Here is a 22,168-nt window from a genome sequence, read left to right as displayed (position 1 = left end):
TTGACAGAAGTTAATGAAACAAGAGGAGGAGCACTTAGTTCGCAGCAAAAGATGGAGATATTTCTTTGTTTTCTGAATGATCCTGGATTCCAAAGAGGTGTTGCAGAAGACTGTGGAGTTAACTATACAACAGTCTGAAGGACTATAAATAGCCACTGATAGCGTAATGCAGAAAGCACACCAATGGATAAAGTTTCCGTCTGATTTATGAACCATGGATGAGATTAAAGTTAAATGGTCAAATAGATTTCAAATACCTACAGTCATTGGTGCGTTAGACTGCATTCACATAAAAATTTAAAAACTCTCGATGTTTGGAGATGATTATGTAAACTGGAAAGAATTCCCTAGCATAAATGTGCAAGTTACTTGTGATGCAAGTGAACTGATCACAAGTGTAGATGCCCAGTGGCCTGGAAGTGTACATGATTCCAGGATCTGGAAACAGAGTTCCATATATGAGACCATTGCAAGATTTCAGGGTAATTACTGCTTACTTGAAGACAGCGGATATGGAATCAATCCATGGTTACTTACTCCTTTTAAAAATCCTCGTGGTCAAAAGAAAGAATTATTCAACATAGTGCACTCGAAGGAGAGAGTCATAATTGAAAGAGTACTTGGACAACTCAAACAAAGGTTTCCTGTTTTGGGTAGCAAAGTGTGGATACATTTAGAAAAGGTTCCAAAAGTAATTGTATGCTGTGCGGTTTTATACATCAGCAAATGTTCATAAGACGATTTAGAGTTTGGAGAGAAAAGCTTAGAAGACAGCTGCAAAGACTACCCAGGTGGAATCAAAACTGGTGATCTACAGCACAGAGGCATTAGGAAGCATAGTACAATAATGGAAGTACTTGATACTCACCCCACTTAAAATACGAACTGCTACAACATGTAGGTTGTGTAATGTACCTTAATATACAGTAGTTTATGTATTAGTGCAATGCATTATGGATATTGGAAATGTGTACTTGAAAGAACATGAAAACAAAAAATATGTTGTACTGAGAGTATGTAGTGAAATAAGTACCCTGCAGGTGAAGAAAGTGAAGAAAAATACACAGAGGAAAACTGTTTTAATCTATTTGCCAAAGGAAATTTGTATTAAATTACTAGAAAAAGGATCAGTCATTAAGAGTAAATTAGTATGACCGAAAGACACGGTTGTTAACATAAATGCTACAGATTGATGAATTCTTGTAGGTCTGTAAGTATGCTAGAATCCAGTCGTGTCTCGCTATTTGTTGCTCATAGATCTGAAGGTTGTGATAGAGCACTAAGTCTTGGTATTACAAGTTCTTCCCTTTTCATCTGTAGTTTAGCAGGGTGTAATAATTGTTCTAAGATGCTGCAGTTCTTGAGTTAATAATTTTTCAGTTCCTTCCATTTCCAACTTGAATTTCTTCCTTAGTGGTCGCTTGTTTTTCTGTTCTGTGTTTGCAGTTGCAATTGGAGGCAGTTATGAGATTGTCCCTTTTTCTGAGTTTCCTGGGATACTCTTATCTTCTTTTGGTCCAGAACCAACAGCACAAGCACCTGGAATTCTCTTGAAAACTGGATTGTCTTCAAAACGTAGAAGTTCTAAAAGGGTTTTTCCCCACATAACTTATTTTTTTTGTTTCCTGTTTTATTTTTGTCAATTATTCATATTGTTTTTTTTTTTTTTTTTGCTAGGGGCTTTACGTCGCACCGACACAGATAGGTCTTATGGCGACGATAGGATAGGAAAGGCCTAGGAGTTGGAAGGAAGCGGCCGTGGCCTTAATTAAGGTACAGCCCCAGCATTTGCCTGGTGTGAAAATGGGAAACCACGGAAAACCATTTTCAGGGCTGCCGATAGTGGGATTCGAACCTACTATCTCCCGGATGCAAGCTCACAGCCACGCGCCTCTACGCGCACGGCCAACTCGCCCGGTTATTCATATTGTAACAGTAAATGTGGTACTTCGGTAGAGACGAGACGCAGGGCGTGTACCATTCGTCGAAGTGCATACAGAGGGAGAGGGTTTGTTCAAATAAATCTTAAATTTTTTCCAGAGTTTATTAAAAAATTGAAAGTAATGTCACCTCTGTACAGCGGATACAGTAGAAAATGTTCCTCGTCCTATGGCTGGCGATGTCCTTTGATTCCGGCAGCTCCATTTTCCATACCAGCGAACCACCATTCGTCCCCCGATGGAAGTTCTAGAAAATCCATTCGATGTCTTGAAGATCCATGCGACGTTAACGAATGGCGTTGAGGTAGTCCTTGTGAATGGTGAACATGAATGAACATCGTTAAGCCCTGGGCGAGTTAATGTAAAGGCGGCTTCTGCACAAATGAGAGGAGCGTTTATAAATGGTTAACAAAGTTCAAACACAAAATTTATCTTTACCACACGGTGAAATGTCACTTAATTTTGCCCCGTGTTAAGTGAAAGAATGTAAGTTAATACTCATAAGATAAAGATCCACTCGAAACTTATCGTCGAGTTTAACAGAGTCACTTACAGTTTGTGGCACTTGGTACAACGTAAGGTAATGCCGCATGACTTAATTCTTTGAAGCACTGTTCAACATAATTCATTGAAAATAAAGATGTTCCACTCGTGAATTAGAACTCATTCACGTATTGAAAATAACATGAAATCAAAAGACGAAATTAGTCGAGTACTGACAGTCCTTGGTTCGACTGTTCGTAAACTAAATGTTCGCAGAATTGAAATGTGCTGTTTGTTAGAATAGAAATGCACTGTTCACACATGCACAGTTCACAGTTCATGACCTCAAAATATCGGCACAGTTCATGATATGGTAAATTAAAATTGGATTCAAACACAGTCTTATAACTCGAAGTATTTAATACTCGGCAAGGAGCAATCAATTCTAAGTCCTGTCCATGACATAAAACTTCACTTTCGAGCACTCGAAAACGTTTGCGAGTCTTAGACACTCGTATAGAGTAACAGTCAATAGATAATGTCCAGACGATACACAATTCATCTCACGTCCTATCGGAGTAAAAGGTTGTCACAGTATAAAGAAATCTGCATAAGTCCATATTCAACACGACTAGGTTAAAGTCCACGAACTTGAAACTTAATAGCGGCATCACACTCTGGCAACACACTGCAGCACACTGCAGCACACTCTAACATGCTGGAACACACACACTGGTCTGCTGAGCGAAGCAGTACGTATTTATATCTGATCTGGGCCTCCACCCCTTGTTCCATAACTTTATCGTCCCAAGTCGGATTCACGTGAAATTCGGCAGGAACATAGCTAAGGGATCAAGTTATATGGTGATGTTGTTCAATTTGTTCAATTATTATCGTGGGAAAAGTTATTACCCGTCGAAACTCGAAGAACATTCTACATCAGTCTAGGCTCTGTAGTGCGGCGAGGCATGCTGTGACGTCACCCGCTCACTACGTCACACGCGCACAGCTGTTGCTCGCTGTCTAGTCAGTCCTTCGTAAGCGGTCCGGAGCATAACACGTAAGTTTTAAAATTTCTATGACGGGGACTTAGTTTGTACCGCCGTTACCGGTACATCTCCCCCTCCTCCTTGTGAAAAGAAAATTCGATAGGATTTTCTTTTAATGATATTCTCTCCTGAAATATTTCTTTAGGTTGGCTGCATTGTAAATGCCCTCGATGCTTCCATCCAGCTTATTAATTTTGTATGCCCCGTTTCCTTATCAATGGTCAGGGGTTTTAGATACGGAGTGACACATTTAGAAATGATACCATTATTTTCAATTTCCTTTATCACAATCCTGGCTTCCTCTCGGTACTTCTCAGGAACTGGATAGGGCCGTTTTTATAAGGAGAGGTGTCCTTGATATTCAATTGGTATTCAAAATCTCTAATAACGCCGGGTTTGTCATCAAAAACCTCAGGGAATTTCTCAAATATTTGTTGAGTCGCTTCTGCCACGCGGGAATCGAACTCTGGGCTTTCAGCCGCACTGGTGAGAAATATGAAGTGATCACGACCTTCGTCGAACACATCCTCAACAATGGGCACTTCCTGGCCCTCGACGGGTCCCTCTTGACCGGGTCTACCCTCTTCGCAATCTATTTCATCGGCAGGCAAAGCATCGCTCATCTTGCCTCCGGCTTCTATGAATGGGGTACCCAGACCTTGGCACTTCAAATTACTACAGTCTACCAGCTGCAACTCTACAGAGTCGATGTTAAAAAATCGTATGACGTTGGCAGGATAATCGATGATTCCCCCATACTTGGCTAGGAAATCTGACCCTAGGATGACGTTGAATTTCATCGGCGAAATGACTAGGAATATATGCTCGAACTGGACACCTTCAATGTCAAATGTAACAAAAGCTTGAAATTTACATTTGATATGCCTGTCCGGTACTATCCCTTTAATTTTGATCTGTGCGACTGGTATCAATAACATGCCTTCTCCCCCCTTTAACATTTCAATTAACCTCTCAGACATTAATGAAGCCTGAGCTCCAGAATCGATTAAGGCAGTTACGTAAAGGGTATCCAAAGTAATATTAATAACTGGAAGACTTCGTTGGACCCTTGGTGTTGTAGGAGTGGGATCTTCATACAAGAGATCTGAGTCATCCAAGTACCAGTAATTAATATTAGTAACACAAATTATTTCCCCTCTACTACGGTTTTCAGGCAATCTTATTGTTGTGTTGTCGAAGTTTTTTTTTAATTGCGCCTGTCGATTCGGGGTTTGTCGCAGGCGTCGTGTTCTGTCTTCTGGCATGCTCTTGATATTCTAAAGAGGTAGCGCCAGGTAATCCTTCATCCCGGTTTCGATTCTGGATATATTCGCGAGTTTCTCTCCATCTTCTTTCGATCTCTGTTCTCGGCGAATCTCCATCTCGAGTAAGCGACTCGATAGGATTCTTCCATGTTTGATTACGTCTGTAAGGCGTACTTTGCCCGTATGGACGTCGCCTAAATCGCCGGAAATGAGATAATGAATCTCTCCGTGGTTCTACTTCCTCACGGGTTTCGGGATTCGATCTCGGCGGGTTGTTAACTTCGACATGGTTGGTTGCAACCTCTTTCGTCTTAGTAACCCTGGGTGGATTTTGTGTATGGGCAGTGTCAAGTTTCCTTAATAAATCATCAAGTTGTTCTAGGTCTTGAACATTGGCTTCCACAAGAATTTCTTGTACATGCGCCGGAAATTGTAAAGTTACTACCTGTATTAACTCCTGTTCTGGCAAAGGAGGATCAAAGAATTGCATCTTCTTTAATTGAGAAATGAGAAAATCAGAATATCGTGAAGAATTAATAGCTGTGTTGTATCTCCTGGAGTACAACTGTAGCTTAATCAAATGTTGAATTTCTGAATTCCAGAACCTCTTCAACAAGGCTTCCTTGAACTCATCATAGGTTTTAATGTTAAATTTAAATGCTGTGTACCAATTTAGTGCTTTCCCTTCCAATAATCTAGAAGCTATCCTCAATTGATGATCGGATCGTACTTTATTCTTTTGAAAGTACTCTTCAATGTTGAGAAGGAATTCTTTCGCTGTGTACTCTTCCTTTCCGGAAAATTTTGCAGGTTTATCGTCTGACAATTTTAAGACTGTGGAAATGCTAGAAGTATCTCCACTAGACCCTTGACACTGGTGTGCAGACACCTCCTTCTCCACCTGAGAGATTCTATCATCAATCGTCTCTATTTTTCCTTGCAATTCGACCTTGATAGTCTTAACTTGTCCACGGATGGAGTTTTCCACGCTCTGGACTTCCCTTTCGAGGTCCTGTTTCACTTCATTTACATCGCGGCCTATGCGAATGATTTGAGTATGTGCGCTATCTAATTGGGTTTTTACATGCTTATCTGTTTCCTCCTGCTTTGTTTTAAGTAAATTAACCTCATTACTTATTTTCTGAAAGTTAGTCTTAAAAGATTCATGGATGTTATCCTGAATAGAGGCTATTTTTGCTTGTGCCTGTGATAACTGACCATGAGATTCTTTAAATTCTGCCTTTAAGCTTTCAACTTCCTTAATCAATTGATGTGAGGTGGGAAATGAAGCTTTTAAGTCTTCAACTATTTGTAGTTTAAGGTCCTGTTTTACTGTTTCTAAGTCACGGGTGAGGCGTTCGTTTATTTCCGTAAACTTAGAATTAATCTTCGCATTGGCTTCTGAGAATCGTTTTTCAATCTCAGAACCAGCTTTAGTAAGCCTATTTTCCAAATTAGCATTAACTTCGGTAAACTTGGTATTAATTATTTTAGTTACTTGTGTGATACGATTTTCTAAGTTGGCTGTAGTTGCAACCTTAGATTCGTTAATGCGGGCTTGTAATGTAGTACCTAATTGAGCAGTTACGGCATTGGCCTCATCGATACGAGTGTTAATCTCAGTAATACGAGATTCTAAAGTAGTACCTAATTGAGCCTGAGATTCGGCGATACGTTCATTTAAGCTAATCTTAAGAGCTTCAATAGCAGCTAAAATATTTTCCATTTTGATGGTAATGTATTTAAACCAAGCAACAAGAAAATCATAAATCACTTGAAAAGAATTCAGGTATCACCATTATTGTCCAATGGTTAAAAGTTCATGTTCAAAGTCATTCAAACATTCTCAAAAAGAAAAATCTCCAAGACATTTAACACACAAAAGTTATATCATTGATAACACTTCTTATAATAGAGAAGAAAAGCTAAATCTTGTTAGAAAGTTCACTGGAATGTTAAGTCACACGATTGTAGTGCGATTTTGTCTATCACTGCACTTCTTAAGTTATTACTAGTACTTCAAAATTGAGCCTAGAATGGTTAAGTGTCAATTTAATGTCTACTGCACTCATAATTAAGTTCTGATATTGCTGAAGCACTAATTTCTACTTTTACTGCACTCCAAATCGGCCCCGACACGACTGGGGCGCCATTTTCTCCCCCTCTCCTCTGTAACAGTAAATGTGGTACTTCGGTAGAGACGAGACGCAGGGCGTGTACCATTCGTCGAAGTGCATACAGAGGGAGAGGGTTTGTTTAAATAAATTTTAAATTTTTTTTCCAGAGTTTATTAAAAATTTGAAAGTAATGTCACCTCTGTACAGCGGATACAGTAGAAAATGTTCCTCGTCCTATGGCTGGCGATGTCCTTTGATTCCGGCAGCTCCATTTTCCATACCAGCGAACCACCATTCGTCCCCCGATGGAAGTTCTAGAAAATCCATTCGATGTCTTGAAGATCCATGCGACGTTAACGAATGGCGTTGAGGTAGTCCTTGTGAATGGTGAACATGAATGAACATCGTTAAGCCCTGGGCGAGTTAATGTAAAGGCGGCTTCTGCACAAATGAGAGGAGCGTTTATAAATGGTTAACAAAGTTCTTCTTCTTCTTTTCCTACCGCTTTTCCCACACCTGTGGGGTCGCGGGTGCGAACTGCGTCGCACATGTGGATCTGGCCCTGTTTTACGGCCGGATGCCCTTCCTGACGCCAACCCTATATGGAGGGATGTGATCACTATTGCGTGTTTCTGTGGTGGTTGGTAGTGTAGTGTGTTGTCTGAATATGAAGAGGAGAGTGTTGGGACGGACACAAACACCCAGTCCCCGAGCCAGAAGAATTAATCAGAAGCGATTAAAATCCCCGACCCGGCCGGGAATCGAACCCGGGACCCTCTGAACCGAAGGCCAATACGCTGACCATTCAGCCAACGAGTCGGACAAGTGGTTAACAAAGTTCAAACACAAAATTTATCTTTACCACACGGTGAAATGTCACTTAATTTTGCCCCGTGTTAAGTGAAAGAATGTAAGTTAATACTCATAAGATAAAGATCCACTCGAAACTTATCGTCGAGTTTAACAGAGTCACTTACAGTTTGTGGCACTTGGTACAACGTAAGGTAATGCCGCATGACTTAATTCTTTGAAGGACTGTTCAACATAATTCATTGAAAATAAAGATGTTCCACTCGTGAATTAGAACTCATTCACGTATTGAAAATAACATGAAATCAAAAGACGAAATTAGTCGAGTACTGACAGTCCTTGGTTCGACTGTTCGTAAACTAAATGTTCGCAGAATTGAAATGTGCTGTTTGTTAGAATAGAAATGCACTGTTCACACATGCACAGTTCACAGTTCATGACCTCAAAATATCGGCACAGTTCATGATATGGTAAATTAAAATTGGATTCAAACACAGTCTTATAACTCGAAGTATTTAATACTCGGCAAGGAGCAATCAATTCTAAGTCCTGTCCATGACATAAAACTTTACTTTCGAGCACTCGAAAACGTTTGCGAGTCTTAGACACTCGTATAGAGTAACAGTCAATAGATAATGTCCAGACGATACACAATTCATCTCACGTCCTATCGGAGTAAAAGGTTGTCACAGTATAAAGAAATCTGCATAAGTCCATATTCAACACGACTAGGTTAAAGTCCACGAACTTGAAACTTAATAGCGGCATCACACTCTGGCAACATGCTGTAACACACTGCAGCGCACTGCAGCACACTCTAACATGCTGGAACACACACACTGGTCTGCTGAGCTTTTTTTTTTTTTTTTTTTATCGGGGGGGCCCCCGAAGCCCGCTCCCCCCGCGTGACCATCGACTCAATCTACATGGCCTCCGACATGCTATTAGTTCTAAGAAGAAAAAGATAGCAGGGAGGAGTGGAAGTGTGATACTACAGGAGTATCTGCCTGTCCCCATGCTCAGCATGCTACCAGGCCAGATGTAGTGGTGGGTATCAATAGTGGTGTAATCAGGTGGTAAGGGTCAGGACAAAACCACATAGGCGGAAATAGAAAGATGCCTACATGTAAAACCTGACATTTTGTAGATAGCACATGCAAGGATGTGGTTCTGGAGAGGTCCAGGTATTTGTGTTAGTTGGGAATAGGTATCATGCATAGTCATAAGCCTATTCCTCGCCATGCCAGTTATTCAGGGGATCAGTCCTTCTGGGCACTGCTGTGACTAGCGCGGGCCGTGCCGGTTGCCGAGCCATGCGGCAATAGCCACTAGTGCCTGCCGCACCGCCCGACCCCCTTGAGGTCCCTCGTACCCAGTCTCCAATCCCGGAGAATGAGGCCAAGCCCGCCGAGGCGGGGACCTGCTGGATGGTTGTGGGACATTGCGCCGGGCCTCCTTCCTCTCTGCCCGCGCCATGGCCCGGTAGACAGGACAACTGCGATGGGAAGCCGGGTGGCCCCCCGAGCAGTTGGCGCACACCGGCGCCTCCCTAAGTGCTGCGCAGGCCGTGTAGTGGTGATCACCACCTCAGCGGTTGCACCTCACCTCGAGCCCACAGCTGACCTGACGGTGGCCCCACCTCAGACAGCGGAAACACTGCAAGAGCTGTTGAGGGGGACGTTCTGTTCTCAACTGACTGCCGCTGCCTGCTGAGGTCCTCTCCTGATTGGCTCCTCGGCTGACTGCTGTCCTGGGAGCAGTCTTGGGTTGCGGCTGGGTGGCCATCTCCTGATGGGCCGGCGTCGCCTTCTGCTTCCTGGTCCGGCGTCGTCTTATTCTTCTTCTTCTTCCCGGGCGTGTCTTCTCGGCAGGGGAAGAGGCCGCGTCCTGGTGGTCCTCCTCCCGGCCTGGTGACCCCGGGGTAGCTGGTGGTTCCGCTGCGTCGCCGTCTTCTTCCTTCTCCTGGCTGGCGGCGGCGCCGTCGGTCGGTGCTAGCACTCGACTGCTTTCCCTGTCCTGAGGGGCGCACATCGAGGTTTGCAACTCGACAGACATGCAGGCAGGCTGTGCCTGGGCAGCAGCATCAGAACACCAAGGGGCGTCCTTCTCCACTGCCGTGCTGCCATCCACCAACACGGGCGCTCTCCTGGTTTGCGCCCGGGTTACAGGCCCCTCCTGGTGGGCCTGCGTCTGCGACCACTTCGCCTTGGTAGGTTGGCGACGATCCTGGTTGGCGGCCTTGTTGGTCTGCGTGTACTTTGTAAGGTACAGCTTTCCAACTGGGGTCGCGCCGTCGCGGCGCTCGGGAGCGCCGCCGTCGTCCTCCTTCCTCGGCTCCGTCTGTGTGGCAGTCTCCTGGCTACCGTTGCCGGTAGTGTAGTTCCTCTTGCCTGGTATTCGGGTGACCTGAAAGTAAGCAGAGAAGCTCCTCTCGTAGCGGCTGATCTGGCCTGGGTCCGTGGGGCGGATAATTATCGCCCAGTTCTCGATGTTCTCGACGGCGTCGGGGGAGAGCTCCTTCCCTGTGGCCCCCTCGAGCCTCGTGAGGAGCTCAATGATGAGGTAGGCCTCCCTGTAGGTGTCCTCCCCAGGTCGGTACTGCACCAGCAGCGCAGGGGCGGCGTGGTTCAGCGGGACGGTCCTGTGGTCGACCCAGAGAACAATCTCCCCTACTGCGTCCTTGAAGTTCTCTGGTAGGTCTTCTCGAAGTTCCATCATACCTGTCGCTTCCTGAAATAAACTCCTGAAAGAGAATAGCACTAAAAAGTGCTTCCTGACAATGCTCGTACTGTGTTCTTAAAAGTACAGACAGTAGATAATGCTCTTTCGGAGATGTACTAACAAGTACAGCTGCCTGACTAGTACTGGGAAAGTACAGAGCGCCTGGCGAGGAGAGAGAGAGCGAGCGAGAGGAACACGTCCTTCCACTACGGCTGTCGAACTCGTCCTCGGTCACACACACTGGTCTGCTGAGCGAAGCAGAACGTATTTATATCTGATCTGGGCCTCCACCCCCTTGTTCCATAACTTTATCGTCCTAAGTCGGATTCACGTGAAATTCGGCAGGAACATAGCTGAGGGAACAAGTTTTATAGTGATGTTGTTCAATTTGTTCAATTATTATCGTGGGAAAAGTTATTACCCGTCGAAACTCGAAGAACATTCTACATCAGTCTAGGCCAGGGATGGCGAACCTTTTCCAACTAGTGTGCCATTTTAAGTCTGGTTTATTATTCTCAGCTGTTGTTCGTGCCACTTGGTATTTTCAAACCACGACTTCCTTTCCAAATTACCAATTATGCTTCATAATGTTATTTATTTATTCATTTTTTATTTACTGATTTATTTATTGTTTAGATATATATCATGTAAATACACTTGATTGCATGTTCCGTGGTCATATTTTTGCAAAATATACATTTTTAAATATGTAAGTTTTGAGAATACCTAATATTATTTGTAAAAACATAATAAGCTCCCATTGTAACACACTTCGCCATTAAATATGATTAGCGGGCGAGTTGGCCACGCGTTTAGGGGCGCTCAGCTGTCAGCTTGCATCCGGGAGATAGTGGGTTCGTTCCCCACTGTCGGCAACACTGACTATGGTTTTCCGTGGTTTGCTATTTTCACACCAGGCAAATGCTGCGGGTGTACCTTAATTAAGGCCACGGCCGCTTCCTTCCCATTCCTAGGCCTTTTCTATTCCATCGTCGCCATAAGACCTATCTGTGTCGGTGCGACGTAAAACAAATTGTAAAAAAAATTAGACATAAAATCAAAAATACGGCCGGTAATATTTCCAATGGACTTCACTTCCCCCATTAACTTCATTATCTTTCTATGTTGTCGTAGTTCGTATGCTCAACAATTTAACTTATTTCTCCCTCATCACATCTCCACAACGAAATCGGAATAAAACAGCTATCCTCGCTTGTAAAATCGCATCCATGCTTTCATCAAAACACACTGCATATATCTGGGCGTTATCCAAATTAGCTTTCAATTGATCCGGATCTTCTTCACTCATTCTTATTATTCTGTCCTTGACAGCAGTTCAGGTGGCTGGCATTCCTTTAATTCTGTTAATTAGTTGTTGCTTGTTAGGGAAGTTTTCAAATAATGTGTCGGACGTCAATAAGAAAGTTTCTTTGAAGAACCCACCGTCAGAAAGCAGGGGCTGCCTGGCCGATGCGGTAAAGGCGTGCTCGGTTCGCCGGAAAGGACGTGGATTCGAATCCCCGTCAGGAAGTCGTAAAATTTAAGACACGATATTTCCACTTTCGGAGGTGCACATGGCCCCGAGGTTCACTCAGCCTACACCAAAAATGAGTACCAGGTTAATTCCTGGGGGCAAAAGCGGCCGGGTGTAGAGCCAACCACTCTACCCCATCTAGTGCCGAGGATACGGATAGTGGAAGCCTTTACCTTCCACCCCTCCAAGGGTCTTCATGGCCTGTACGGAGATGACTGCTTTGCTGTCAGAAAGCGGTTTCCCATGCATGTTATACTATGCAGTGAGACAGTTGGAAACAGCCGCACTGATATTATTCCTAAGGCGGAAATAGGACACAAAGAACTAGTTTATTTTGTGTAATGTTGGATATTTTGCGAAAGGAACTCTCTTCTTTCTTCATTTGGCATGGAACGAACATTTTAGTCTAGAAATGGTGCTTTACTTTAAATGTGAGGAATAAAATTGTTTTCGAAAACAGGCAACATATCTTTCTATCAGTTCGAATTCCCTGCTCACTGTTCTTGAAAAATCCGGTCATTACCTTCGTTAAGTTTCTGTTCTTTCCGGCACCGAAAACATGTTTGCAACACCGCCAGAAAATGACACTTATCTCACTTGACTTTCGGACCTATCATTGTAGCAGTGTTGCCATACTGCACGTCCGAATATAACAAGTATTTAGATTTTCGATATTTATTTCTTACACGTGAAACAATATAAGACATGTATTGTCTGTAGTACAAGGCGTATATAAAAACATTGGTATGATCATATGTTCATGTGGCGTGCCACCGAGATCGTGTTCGCGTGTCACCTAGTGACACGCGTGTCATAGGTTCGCCATCCCTGGTCTAGGCTTTGTAGTGCGGCGAGGCATGCTGTGACGTCACCCGCTCACTACGTCACACGCGCACAGCTGTTGCTCGCTGTCTAGTCAGTCCTTCGTAAGCGGTCCGGAGCATAACACGTAATTTTTAAAATTTCTATGACGGGGACTTAGTTTGTACCGCCGTTACCGGTACAATATCTGTTTTCATATTATTGAGAATTTTTCTCAAGTTTTTGGTGGTAATACTTTTCCCTGTGTTCTTCACAAATTCCTCTGTAATGTCTTTCCATGCTTTTTCTTTAGCCTGCACAATATCTGGCATCATTGATTTGTTTAAAAGAGGTAATTCTTCTTTACTTGAAGACATACATGCAGCTACTGGTTATATTCACACTGATATACAGTTTCCTTTGAGGCATGTCATAATCTATCAAAATAAGCTGACTCCAGCAGCCGTCATTTCTGGTATGTTAAGTATTTACTTACAAGTGCAAGTAAATACTTCCAAGTAAATACTTGATTTTTTTCAGAACTTTTCCCGTATTTACTTCTAAGTAAAAGGTATATCTTATTCAATTGACTTCAAATAATAGCTTATTCTTAAAAGTATTTACTAATCACCTGAAGTAATACCTTATCAGGCTTTGCTTATTTTTATGCAACAGACCCATTATGTGAGAAACACCATAGGTCTGCATTACCTGTGCTTGCACATTACTTGTGAGTAGTACCATAATGTGTGGAACACCGTGAGTTTACGCTACTTTTGATTAGTACCTCAACATGAGATACAGTATATCAATAGCGATAAGTACTATTGGACTCCTTTAGACAACAAGGATTGTGCTTCGGAAGTAGTCCCTTTGTCAGTACTGTATATACTATTGTTTTAAGATAGTTTCTGGCATTGCAACCATTGATTGTTCATTGTTCCTCGTCATCTTAGCCAGTGGATCGATGTAGGAATTATTCTTTAACTTTTAGTATTGAGAGTTGGATCCGCTGATTATTTTAAATTTGTATTCATCCATTCATTCTTCATCATCACGTTTTGTATTCTGGTCAGTGGATGAATTTTGGACTTTTAAATTGTCATTACTTTTTGTCTCATTCCGTACCATTGAGGCCGATGACCTATTATCATCATCGTCATCATCATCATCAACAACAACAACAACAGGTTGCTACATAATGTTTCATCAGTTGGTGAAACATTGAATGATGAAAGTAGCCAATCTAAATAAATGGCTTGTTCATATCTGTACGTTCTTAATCTTTGCACAAGTTACGTACTGATTTACAAGTTTATGGGAGTATAATATCGTGAACATGTGATTAATGCTGGAGCATTATTGTATGCTATAGTTCCATTAGAAAGTATATAGGAAAATCTTGAAATTGACATTTTTAACCATGTAAGTTCGTCATCACGTATAGTTCACATATAATTTCTTAAAATTTCAGCTCCAAAGAGATTTTACCGCAGAACTGGTATACTCTGCAGCAACAACCAGTATGAAATCACTCTTGATCAACGGAAGCTGAAAACACCAAAAGGAAACCCTTTTGTGCTGAACAGTGAGCCTTTGGCATTAGCTGTGGCAGCCGAGTGGGATGCACAGCGTGATAAAATTCAGAGGGATGCGATGCACTTGGTATGTTAGTGTTAATGTTTGTCTGTTTATTGATTATTTTGTGTGTGTTTTAGTGAAATGTTCATTTTTGAAAATGAAGAAAAGAAGTAGAAAATTGCAAATCTCCAAACCTGCAATATGTTCTTATACAATATTTCTCTGGATTTGTGCTGTGTTTATGTTATTCAAACTCAGCCGACCACAATGTTTGTAAGAATTCCTTCTTAGAACAGTTACAATTGGTTGTAGTTTCTATGAAATATGAAGTTCTATACAGTTTTGTCTCTTTCACACAGCATAAACCCAAAAGAATATCATGTCTGTTATTCTGGGATGTGAAGGCATCAGGTTATCCCACTGATCTCTATACCTGGATGGCTGGTAGCTTGGGTAGCAGTAAGCCGAATAGAAGATGACTGGCGTAGTAAGATGGCAGCGAGCGCATGGTGCAATAGACCACAAGGAGCGCACTTGCTTTGTTTATGCTTAGTTCGGTGACGCTAGGCCTCTTGATTGTAGTTCCACGAGTGTTCTGTGCTGTGTTATTGCAAAGTAAAGAGTAGTGTATTTTACGAATTTAGGTTCATTGCCTTGTAGTATACTTGTGGATTACAATATTCAATTTAAATATGTATGTGTTTATCTGAAATATGAATGAAGAAACATTCTACGGGGTATTAACATACCGCAGTATTCAGCTTATGGATGTACAAACAGAACCGATCAGCAGAAGGAGAAATCATTTCATCGGGGAGTTTTAATAATAATGTTATTTGCTTTACGTCCCACTAACTACTTTTTTAAGGTCTTCGGAGACGCCGAGGTGCCGGAATTAGTCCCGCAGGAGTTCTTTTACGTGCCAGTAAATCTACCGACACGGGGCTGTCGTATTTGAGCACCTTCAAATACCACCGGACTGAGCCAGGATCAAACCTGCCAAGTTGGGGTTAGAAGGCCAGCGCCTTAACCGTCTGAGCCACTCAGCCCGGCTCGGGGAGTTTTATACTGTACATAAGAATCTTCCTAGGGTAGTGTTTTGAGTTTTAGGTTTATTGTATCTTATTTCGCATATTCCAGGAGCAAAATGGCAATTAATTTTTGTAGATTTCCTTTCTCGAGACCCAAACATCTAAGATCATCGATTAGGAGTATCAGGCGGGAGAATTGGGAGCCTTCTAAAACAGCTGTTCTCTGCTCGTATCACTTAGAGGAAGACTGTTTTGATAGAAATGGACAAACTGTACACCTTAGAAGTGATGTACAGCCAACTGTTTTCAATTTTACTGAACATTAACTGCAAGTAAAGATTTACTTATATATTTTTTCTCATAATTAAACTGAGGGTTTCGATGAAATAATTGACGTGACCTTATAACAATCTTAGAAAATGAAGTCTGGAGGAATTCTAGACCTTATTTACATCAGTAATAATTATGGGTTTCAGTCACTGGAGTGGTGGGAGAAGGGAAAGTGTGGTGGGTGTTTGGGGCTATCCCATTATACTATTCGTGGTATTTGGGACTCTTTTAACTGGTGTTACATATTTCTGATGATGACTGTCAATATCGCTTTGCTAGCTGAATTTAATTAAAGAGGTCTGTAATAGTAAATTAAGCTGCAGGTAATATGATATATTGACAAGTTTTGAATATTTGCTGGTTTTATAAATGTGTACATTTGCTTCAATGATATTTTAATTTGATAATATGCACGTTATTTCATGGAAACAGGAAACAGAAATTCATTATCAAGCACCGATTACGATATGTCGAATTTAGGCCTGTATATTGAGCTACGTTTATAGGTACATCATTTTAAGAATGCATAATTTCGTGGCATACATGTATACAATTTACAGCAATGTTTCCAGAAACTGGTTTTCACTCGTATTGTGTTACCGATCGCTAATTGCATGTATTCAGCACCTAAGTTAATATTTGCCGCCGTTATTATACACTCATGTTTATTGCTATCCCGGAGATTTACTGACCTCGGAATGACGTGTCAGTGATCCCAATGTCCTTATGCTTTGAGTGAACATGTCTCTATATTTTTAATTATTCCAATGCGCCATTAATTGCGACTTAAAATTGACTATATTATCATTGCTTCCCCATAAGGAGAGCTCTAGGTTGGGTATGCCAACATGGCGAACCGCGCGCTCAACTTGGCGTACTTTCTCCTGCAGCGGAGACCTGCCACCAGCGATCCATGTATAGCGATCAGTGGGTTATCCACATGCTAATGTTTTGTTATCAACATTACTGGCAGTGGTTATTTATAATTTTAAGCTGATTGCCTCGTAGTATTGATGGATTCATTGGGAGTTACTGTGACTTATGAAACTGAAGACATTTTGAGCAAAGGATCTCCTGTGAATGTGTCCTATTCTCAATACATACAGAATTAACAATAATTTTTAATGTTGTTTGTAAAATACATTTTTCTTGTTCCTTTCATTGGAAGGATAAAATAAAATGTTTACCCTTCATGGATGGTAATGTTTTGCGGCTGTGGGCGAAGGGTAATTTTGGAAAAAAGTAATTTTACGTAAATACTCCTAAAAGTATGCTAAAGTATGAATTCATGCATAAGAACAATATATATTTCGCATTTCACTGAATTTCAGCACCAGTGTGCTCCAGGAACGAATTTTTGTTATTTTACAAGAATTTGTTACCGGAAAAATGGCACAAGTGTCACTGAATAATTTTACCAGTATAATGTAATTTGTAAAATTGTTATTCTATTACTGTAATCACAATTCACTGACTTGTTTAACCCAATTGCTTCAGGTTTAATGTTCCTGCGTGCTCGCTTGGAAGTCAGATTTAAATCGCCCTCAACACAAGCAAGCCACCCGGTCAGAACTAGTGTGCACCGCCATAAATTGAACAGCACAGTTTTCAGTGATGCATTAAAAATAATTGTACTCGCCAACAATGTCGTCAGAACAAAGATTTTGCGTGGAAATCTGGAAATATTCGGTATATGTAGAGGTACTTCAGACATTTTGGGGTTTTGATACATTTATCTTTGCTCCAATGTCATTGTATACGAGGCTTACGAACCTGGGATATCAGAATGCAGAGGGCAAAGTAGGCATTAATTTCATCCTCATTAGTGTCAAACAATTTGTTATCGTTTATTCTCTGCCAGTCGTACATGTTCCCCTCTAATGCAGCAGAACACACACATTTTTTTTATACGATGTTCCACTGGCCCGCGAGATGAGTAGACATTCAATATGCTTTCTCATACTGCTGCAATATACAACAAATTGTTTTCTACATATGAACTATATTTTTCATTTTTAGGCCAATTTACACAAACATTATGAGGATCTATTCCCAGACATCTTTTATCACTATGAAAAATAACTTCTAGACATCTTTTCCATCCCATATTTCTTTTTCCTATATGCGTCCGGTAATTGTTCCGTAGCGCTAATATTTGTTTCCCGCGCAACGTGGGAAAACAGGGGATCCAGAACTTCGATACAGAGTTATCTAAATCAGGGCTTCCTGTCTCTGAGGCCCCCTAAAAGTTTAATTTAACTTAGTACTTTATAAATGCACAGAAATTATAAAACCATGCGACACCAGGCTAATAACTACAATAATCTTGATCTGGAAAGTTACTTTTAAAAAAATAATTTGTTGCGGTTGTTGGATCAATGGGACAGATGGTGCTATTTTCCAAAGACCAAAAGTTTTACAAGCATAGTCACTTGAAGCTGAAGACCAGCCTCTATGTTAATGCTGTTTCTGTACTTTGTTTTCATTTGAGTGAAAGCAGAAAAGGTATGTTGTAGAAATTGTAGGTTCTAAGGGATGTCATGGACCCAAATATCAGAGACGTGGAGTTGTGGTAACATTAATGGAACTTTCTCGAGCTAAACATGCCACTCCATCTGATTCTACACACACATAATTTTTCAATTTATTTTTCACTTTCTGCCTGCCAAGGTACTTCAGCTAGGTGATTTTCCTCAAGGGAGGGCAGTTGATGTTCAGTTTCAAAGAAGAGATTTCTGATCTCAACCAGAGACAGAAAATATGCTCTGAGCGTGCATACTCACAATTACATCACTTACACTGCCTTGAAGTATTTCTTCTTTTTCCACTGCTGGCTTGTACCATCCATGGGTCGAATTAAGAGTTACCGTACTGTATGTGAGTTGCACAACAGTGAAGACGTAGTTCCTAAATTTAATATATGGTCTATGAATTGTGTATGTACAACAAAATTTCACTCTTCAAATACTTACAACTTACATTATCATCGTGGACCCCTTGCATCGCGGTCCCCCAAGGGTCCACGGACCACAGTTTGGGAATGGCTGATCTAAATATTTGTCTCTCAGTTCTGACAACTTTGGTTAGCCAGTAAAGTGATGAATAATTAGTTGGTTATCACTATTACTAACCCACACCCAGTCACTGTGTTTTGCTTTTGCACGTGGGGCTGTTAGGTATGATTTCACAGTCACTTGTATCAAATGAACTGTCACTTTCACTAAAAATCTCTTCTTCAATGTTGTCATAATTGCATCACTGTTCTCCAAATCACTGTTTAAAACAACAGTTCTCAACCTGGGGAGGCGTTGTTGAATTTCAGGGGAATCTGTGAAAAGCACACACGAATTTGCTAAACAGTAAAATGTTGTGGCAAAGAAAAGAATCTACTACAAAACGTTATCTTAATCACCGCTAAATCATGCATGTAGGAACAAGTTTTTACTAAAATGATTATACTTGACAAGCTTCTTGATGACACCCAAAATCTACCATTAAATTTGAAAAGTGAATTGAAGACCTTAATTTCAGAACATTTGTCATCCTTGAAAACTGAAGTTGGATGCTGCTTTCCAGACATTTCTTTAGATGGCTGGCAATTGCAGTTGACACACAATCTGTTCAAAATAGAACTAAATTTGATTCCTGATTCCCAGGCAATCGACCTAAAATGTGATTCTGAAGCAAAAGCTGAGTTTCTACATTTGACTGTTGAAGAATTTTGGTTAAATTATTTTTCAATATACCCACAAGTTGCTATGGAAGCTGCAAGGTGGTTGTGCAGTTTCCATCAACATATCTTTGTGCATCTGGGTTTTCTATGCTGGCTTTCATCAAATCAAAATACCGAGCACGTAGATGTTGAAAGTGCTCTGAGATGTGCACTATCACAGTTGGAACCGAACATTAAAAAACTTGTGAAAGAGAAACATTGCGAGCCCTCTCATTAATCATTATTTCTGTTCTTACAAAATAAAATCAAATGATGTTGTTTGAAATGTGATTTGCAGTGAGGGTAGAATACTCTGTAATTTGGTTTTATTCTCGTATTATTTCTGTTATTCATGACTTTCTTTGTAAAGTAATTGCATTGAAATTATTACAACATGTAAGCACTCATAATTAATAATAATAATAATAATAATAATAATAATAATAATAATAATAATAATAATAAAAAAATCATTATAAAATATTTTTTTGAGATATTAACCCTAACAGAAAGTAGAACTCGTGTAAATTAGTATTTCATTAGGGGTGTGTGAAATAATTTACTGATACAAAGGGGGTGCAGGCCCATGGACGTTCCGAACCACTGGTTTAAAACACTTAATAACTCAGCAGTAGCATTGCTGCCACTGCTGTTTTCTATGACTAGGAGACTGACTGACACCTGATGAGATGTTTGTACTTGCAGAGGCTACAATTGGGCAATAAATTACATTGTAAGTTCTTAGAAGGAGAGCTGTAAACAGACCACATTCCTGCTCTATTCATAGAAGTTTGCCAAAGGAAAACCCTTGCAGCGGTGGTAAAAATATAAAGTAGTTCATACGACTTGGTGCAGCGCCTGAATGTCTCATCATTTGAGTTGTAAATCTGGCCAATGCTCGTGTGAATGTGATGTTAGATTAATCGAGTGGGTTAAAAAAAAGCGTTTCTTCAATTGCACGAAAAATCCACAGAATATGATGATTTAGTAATAACTATACACTCAAAGTGAAGTACTGTACTGTAAGAACGTAGGCTACATCTCCGAACTCTCTTGCCTTGGATGCTGAAGCAATTAAATTGAAATAAGAAATTACGTAGTTCAACCTATTCAGTACAAATAAATAAGAAATGTAGTGTTACATTTCTATTTAATTATAAGCGGAAACGGTACCGGTACCTGTTTCGACCCCAAGCTGTGTCATCATCAGCCGAATAAAATGCAAAAACAATGCATAGGTAAATAAGAAATTAAAGAATGAGTCTTTCACAAAAACAGTTAAGAGGCAAAATAAGATAATTTATTTGTATTGAATAGGTTGAACTATGTTATTTCTTATTTCAATTTGTGATACAGTTCAATACGGAACATCATGAAATTTTTATCTTTAAATTGGATACTGAAGCTCAAAACTTGAAATTTACACTTGACCTTAACCCCTGATGGTGAAGTAAGCCGAAGGTTTGTGGAGAGCGCACTGCGGCTTCAGATTAGGAATAGAATGAACTGAACATTTGGCTTACTCTGTATGCGTTTGGAACTTGAAGCCGTAGTATGCAGAGTGAAATTTATGGTAGCCAGTAGAACATCATGCACAGTTTCCCAGAAAACAGTACGAATGTAAGAAGTAACTTTTCAATAGCCAATAGAAATTCATACTTGGTGGGCGCAGCTGGCTTTTGGCCTTCCACTACATCTGATAGCACAGGAGGGACATGGAGCAGATGAATCTGTATAACGATACGATGATCGATCAGTGTTTAAACTTGATGAACGATAGATTGCAGGATTTAAAGGAAAGGACAGAGTAAGAAATTAAGTGGAGATTTCACAGTACTCTTTTTACAGGAATAGGTTATATTTGAACTGTAACCTCAAACGATTGTTCCTGGAACTATCATTTTCCCAGACCTACTGTTCATAATTTGCAGTCCCAAGAACATATCCAATATCATAATCTATAAGTTTCATTTCCGTATTATATTCACAAATATGAAGATTTGAAGCTTCCACCTAATCAATACATACATTTATATATTATTGTTCTACAGTACCAGTTTCGACCTTGTGAAGGTCATCTTCAGCTGACAATCATAACATACAATTAAAACATCACAATAAGAATGTCATATGGTATGGGTGAAAACATAGTCATTACAATTGGTCTAGTTTAAATAATCATCTACAATAACTGATATAATAATTAAAAAGTTAACATTACTATATGTACATGAATGATGTATGTTAAAATACGTTTTCTTAAATTATAAAGGTGTCACATAGTATGGATAAAAACGTTATCAAATGTTTTTCGTCTTATCTTCGTCTACGTTAATCGGTAGGAGAGTAAAAACTTTGCACTACTATTATGTGCACAGGTGATATATGTTGAATATACAATATTCTTGAATTGTGAAGTGTCCACTGTTCCACATTAAAACTTATGGCTTGCGGCGTGTTGTATATGTGACTATGTTATATCATCAGCTGTGTTTGCCTACTGGTGGTATAATAGTGTGAATTTCTTGAAGTAATATGAACACTTGTGTTGAAATCAGGTAGTCGTCCGGTGTTTAGTGCGGGACTTCGTCGATATATAGACAAAGCTTATAGTTTAGCTAAGACTGAATTGTCCATAAAATACGGTATATAAATGTAGATAAGTTGTTGTTTTAGCGTCGTGCTTCCTTTAGTGCTTCTGGATCAAAAAGTTCTTTCTCGATGTATCAATAAAAGTTAAGGCAAGATTTTGATTTAGACTGATGATGGTCTGTAGTAAGACCAAAACAAGTTT

The 22,168-nt window shown here is 40.5% G+C and overlaps 1 protein-coding gene across 2 annotated transcripts in view; it reads left to right on the top strand.

The window, feature by feature from the left end:
- The window catches only part of l(2)k14505 (ATP synthase mitochondrial F1 complex assembly factor 2 homolog l(2)k14505), a 114,247-nt gene that overhangs the window by 27,184 nt on the left and 64,895 nt on the right, over window positions 1–22,168 (top strand). For both annotated transcript variants that reach the window (XR_010860731.2, XM_067150975.2), the window contains exon 2: window positions 14,195–14,385. Coding sequence is in view for 1 of the 2 variants with exons in the window: in XM_067150975.2 (XP_067007076.1) it covers window positions 14,195–14,385 (191 nt within the window). In the remaining variant the exon portion in view is untranslated. The remainder of the gene's footprint in view (window positions 1–14,194; window positions 14,386–22,168) is intronic.

The sequence above is a fragment of the Anabrus simplex genome, chromosome 7 (assembly GCF_040414725.1).
Source record: "Anabrus simplex isolate iqAnaSimp1 chromosome 7, ASM4041472v1, whole genome shotgun sequence".
In the NCBI taxonomy this organism is placed as follows: Eukaryota; Metazoa; Arthropoda; class Insecta; order Orthoptera; family Tettigoniidae; genus Anabrus; species Anabrus simplex.
Note: the sequence above shows the minus strand (reverse complement) of the source record. Positions and strands in the feature narration are given on the sequence as shown.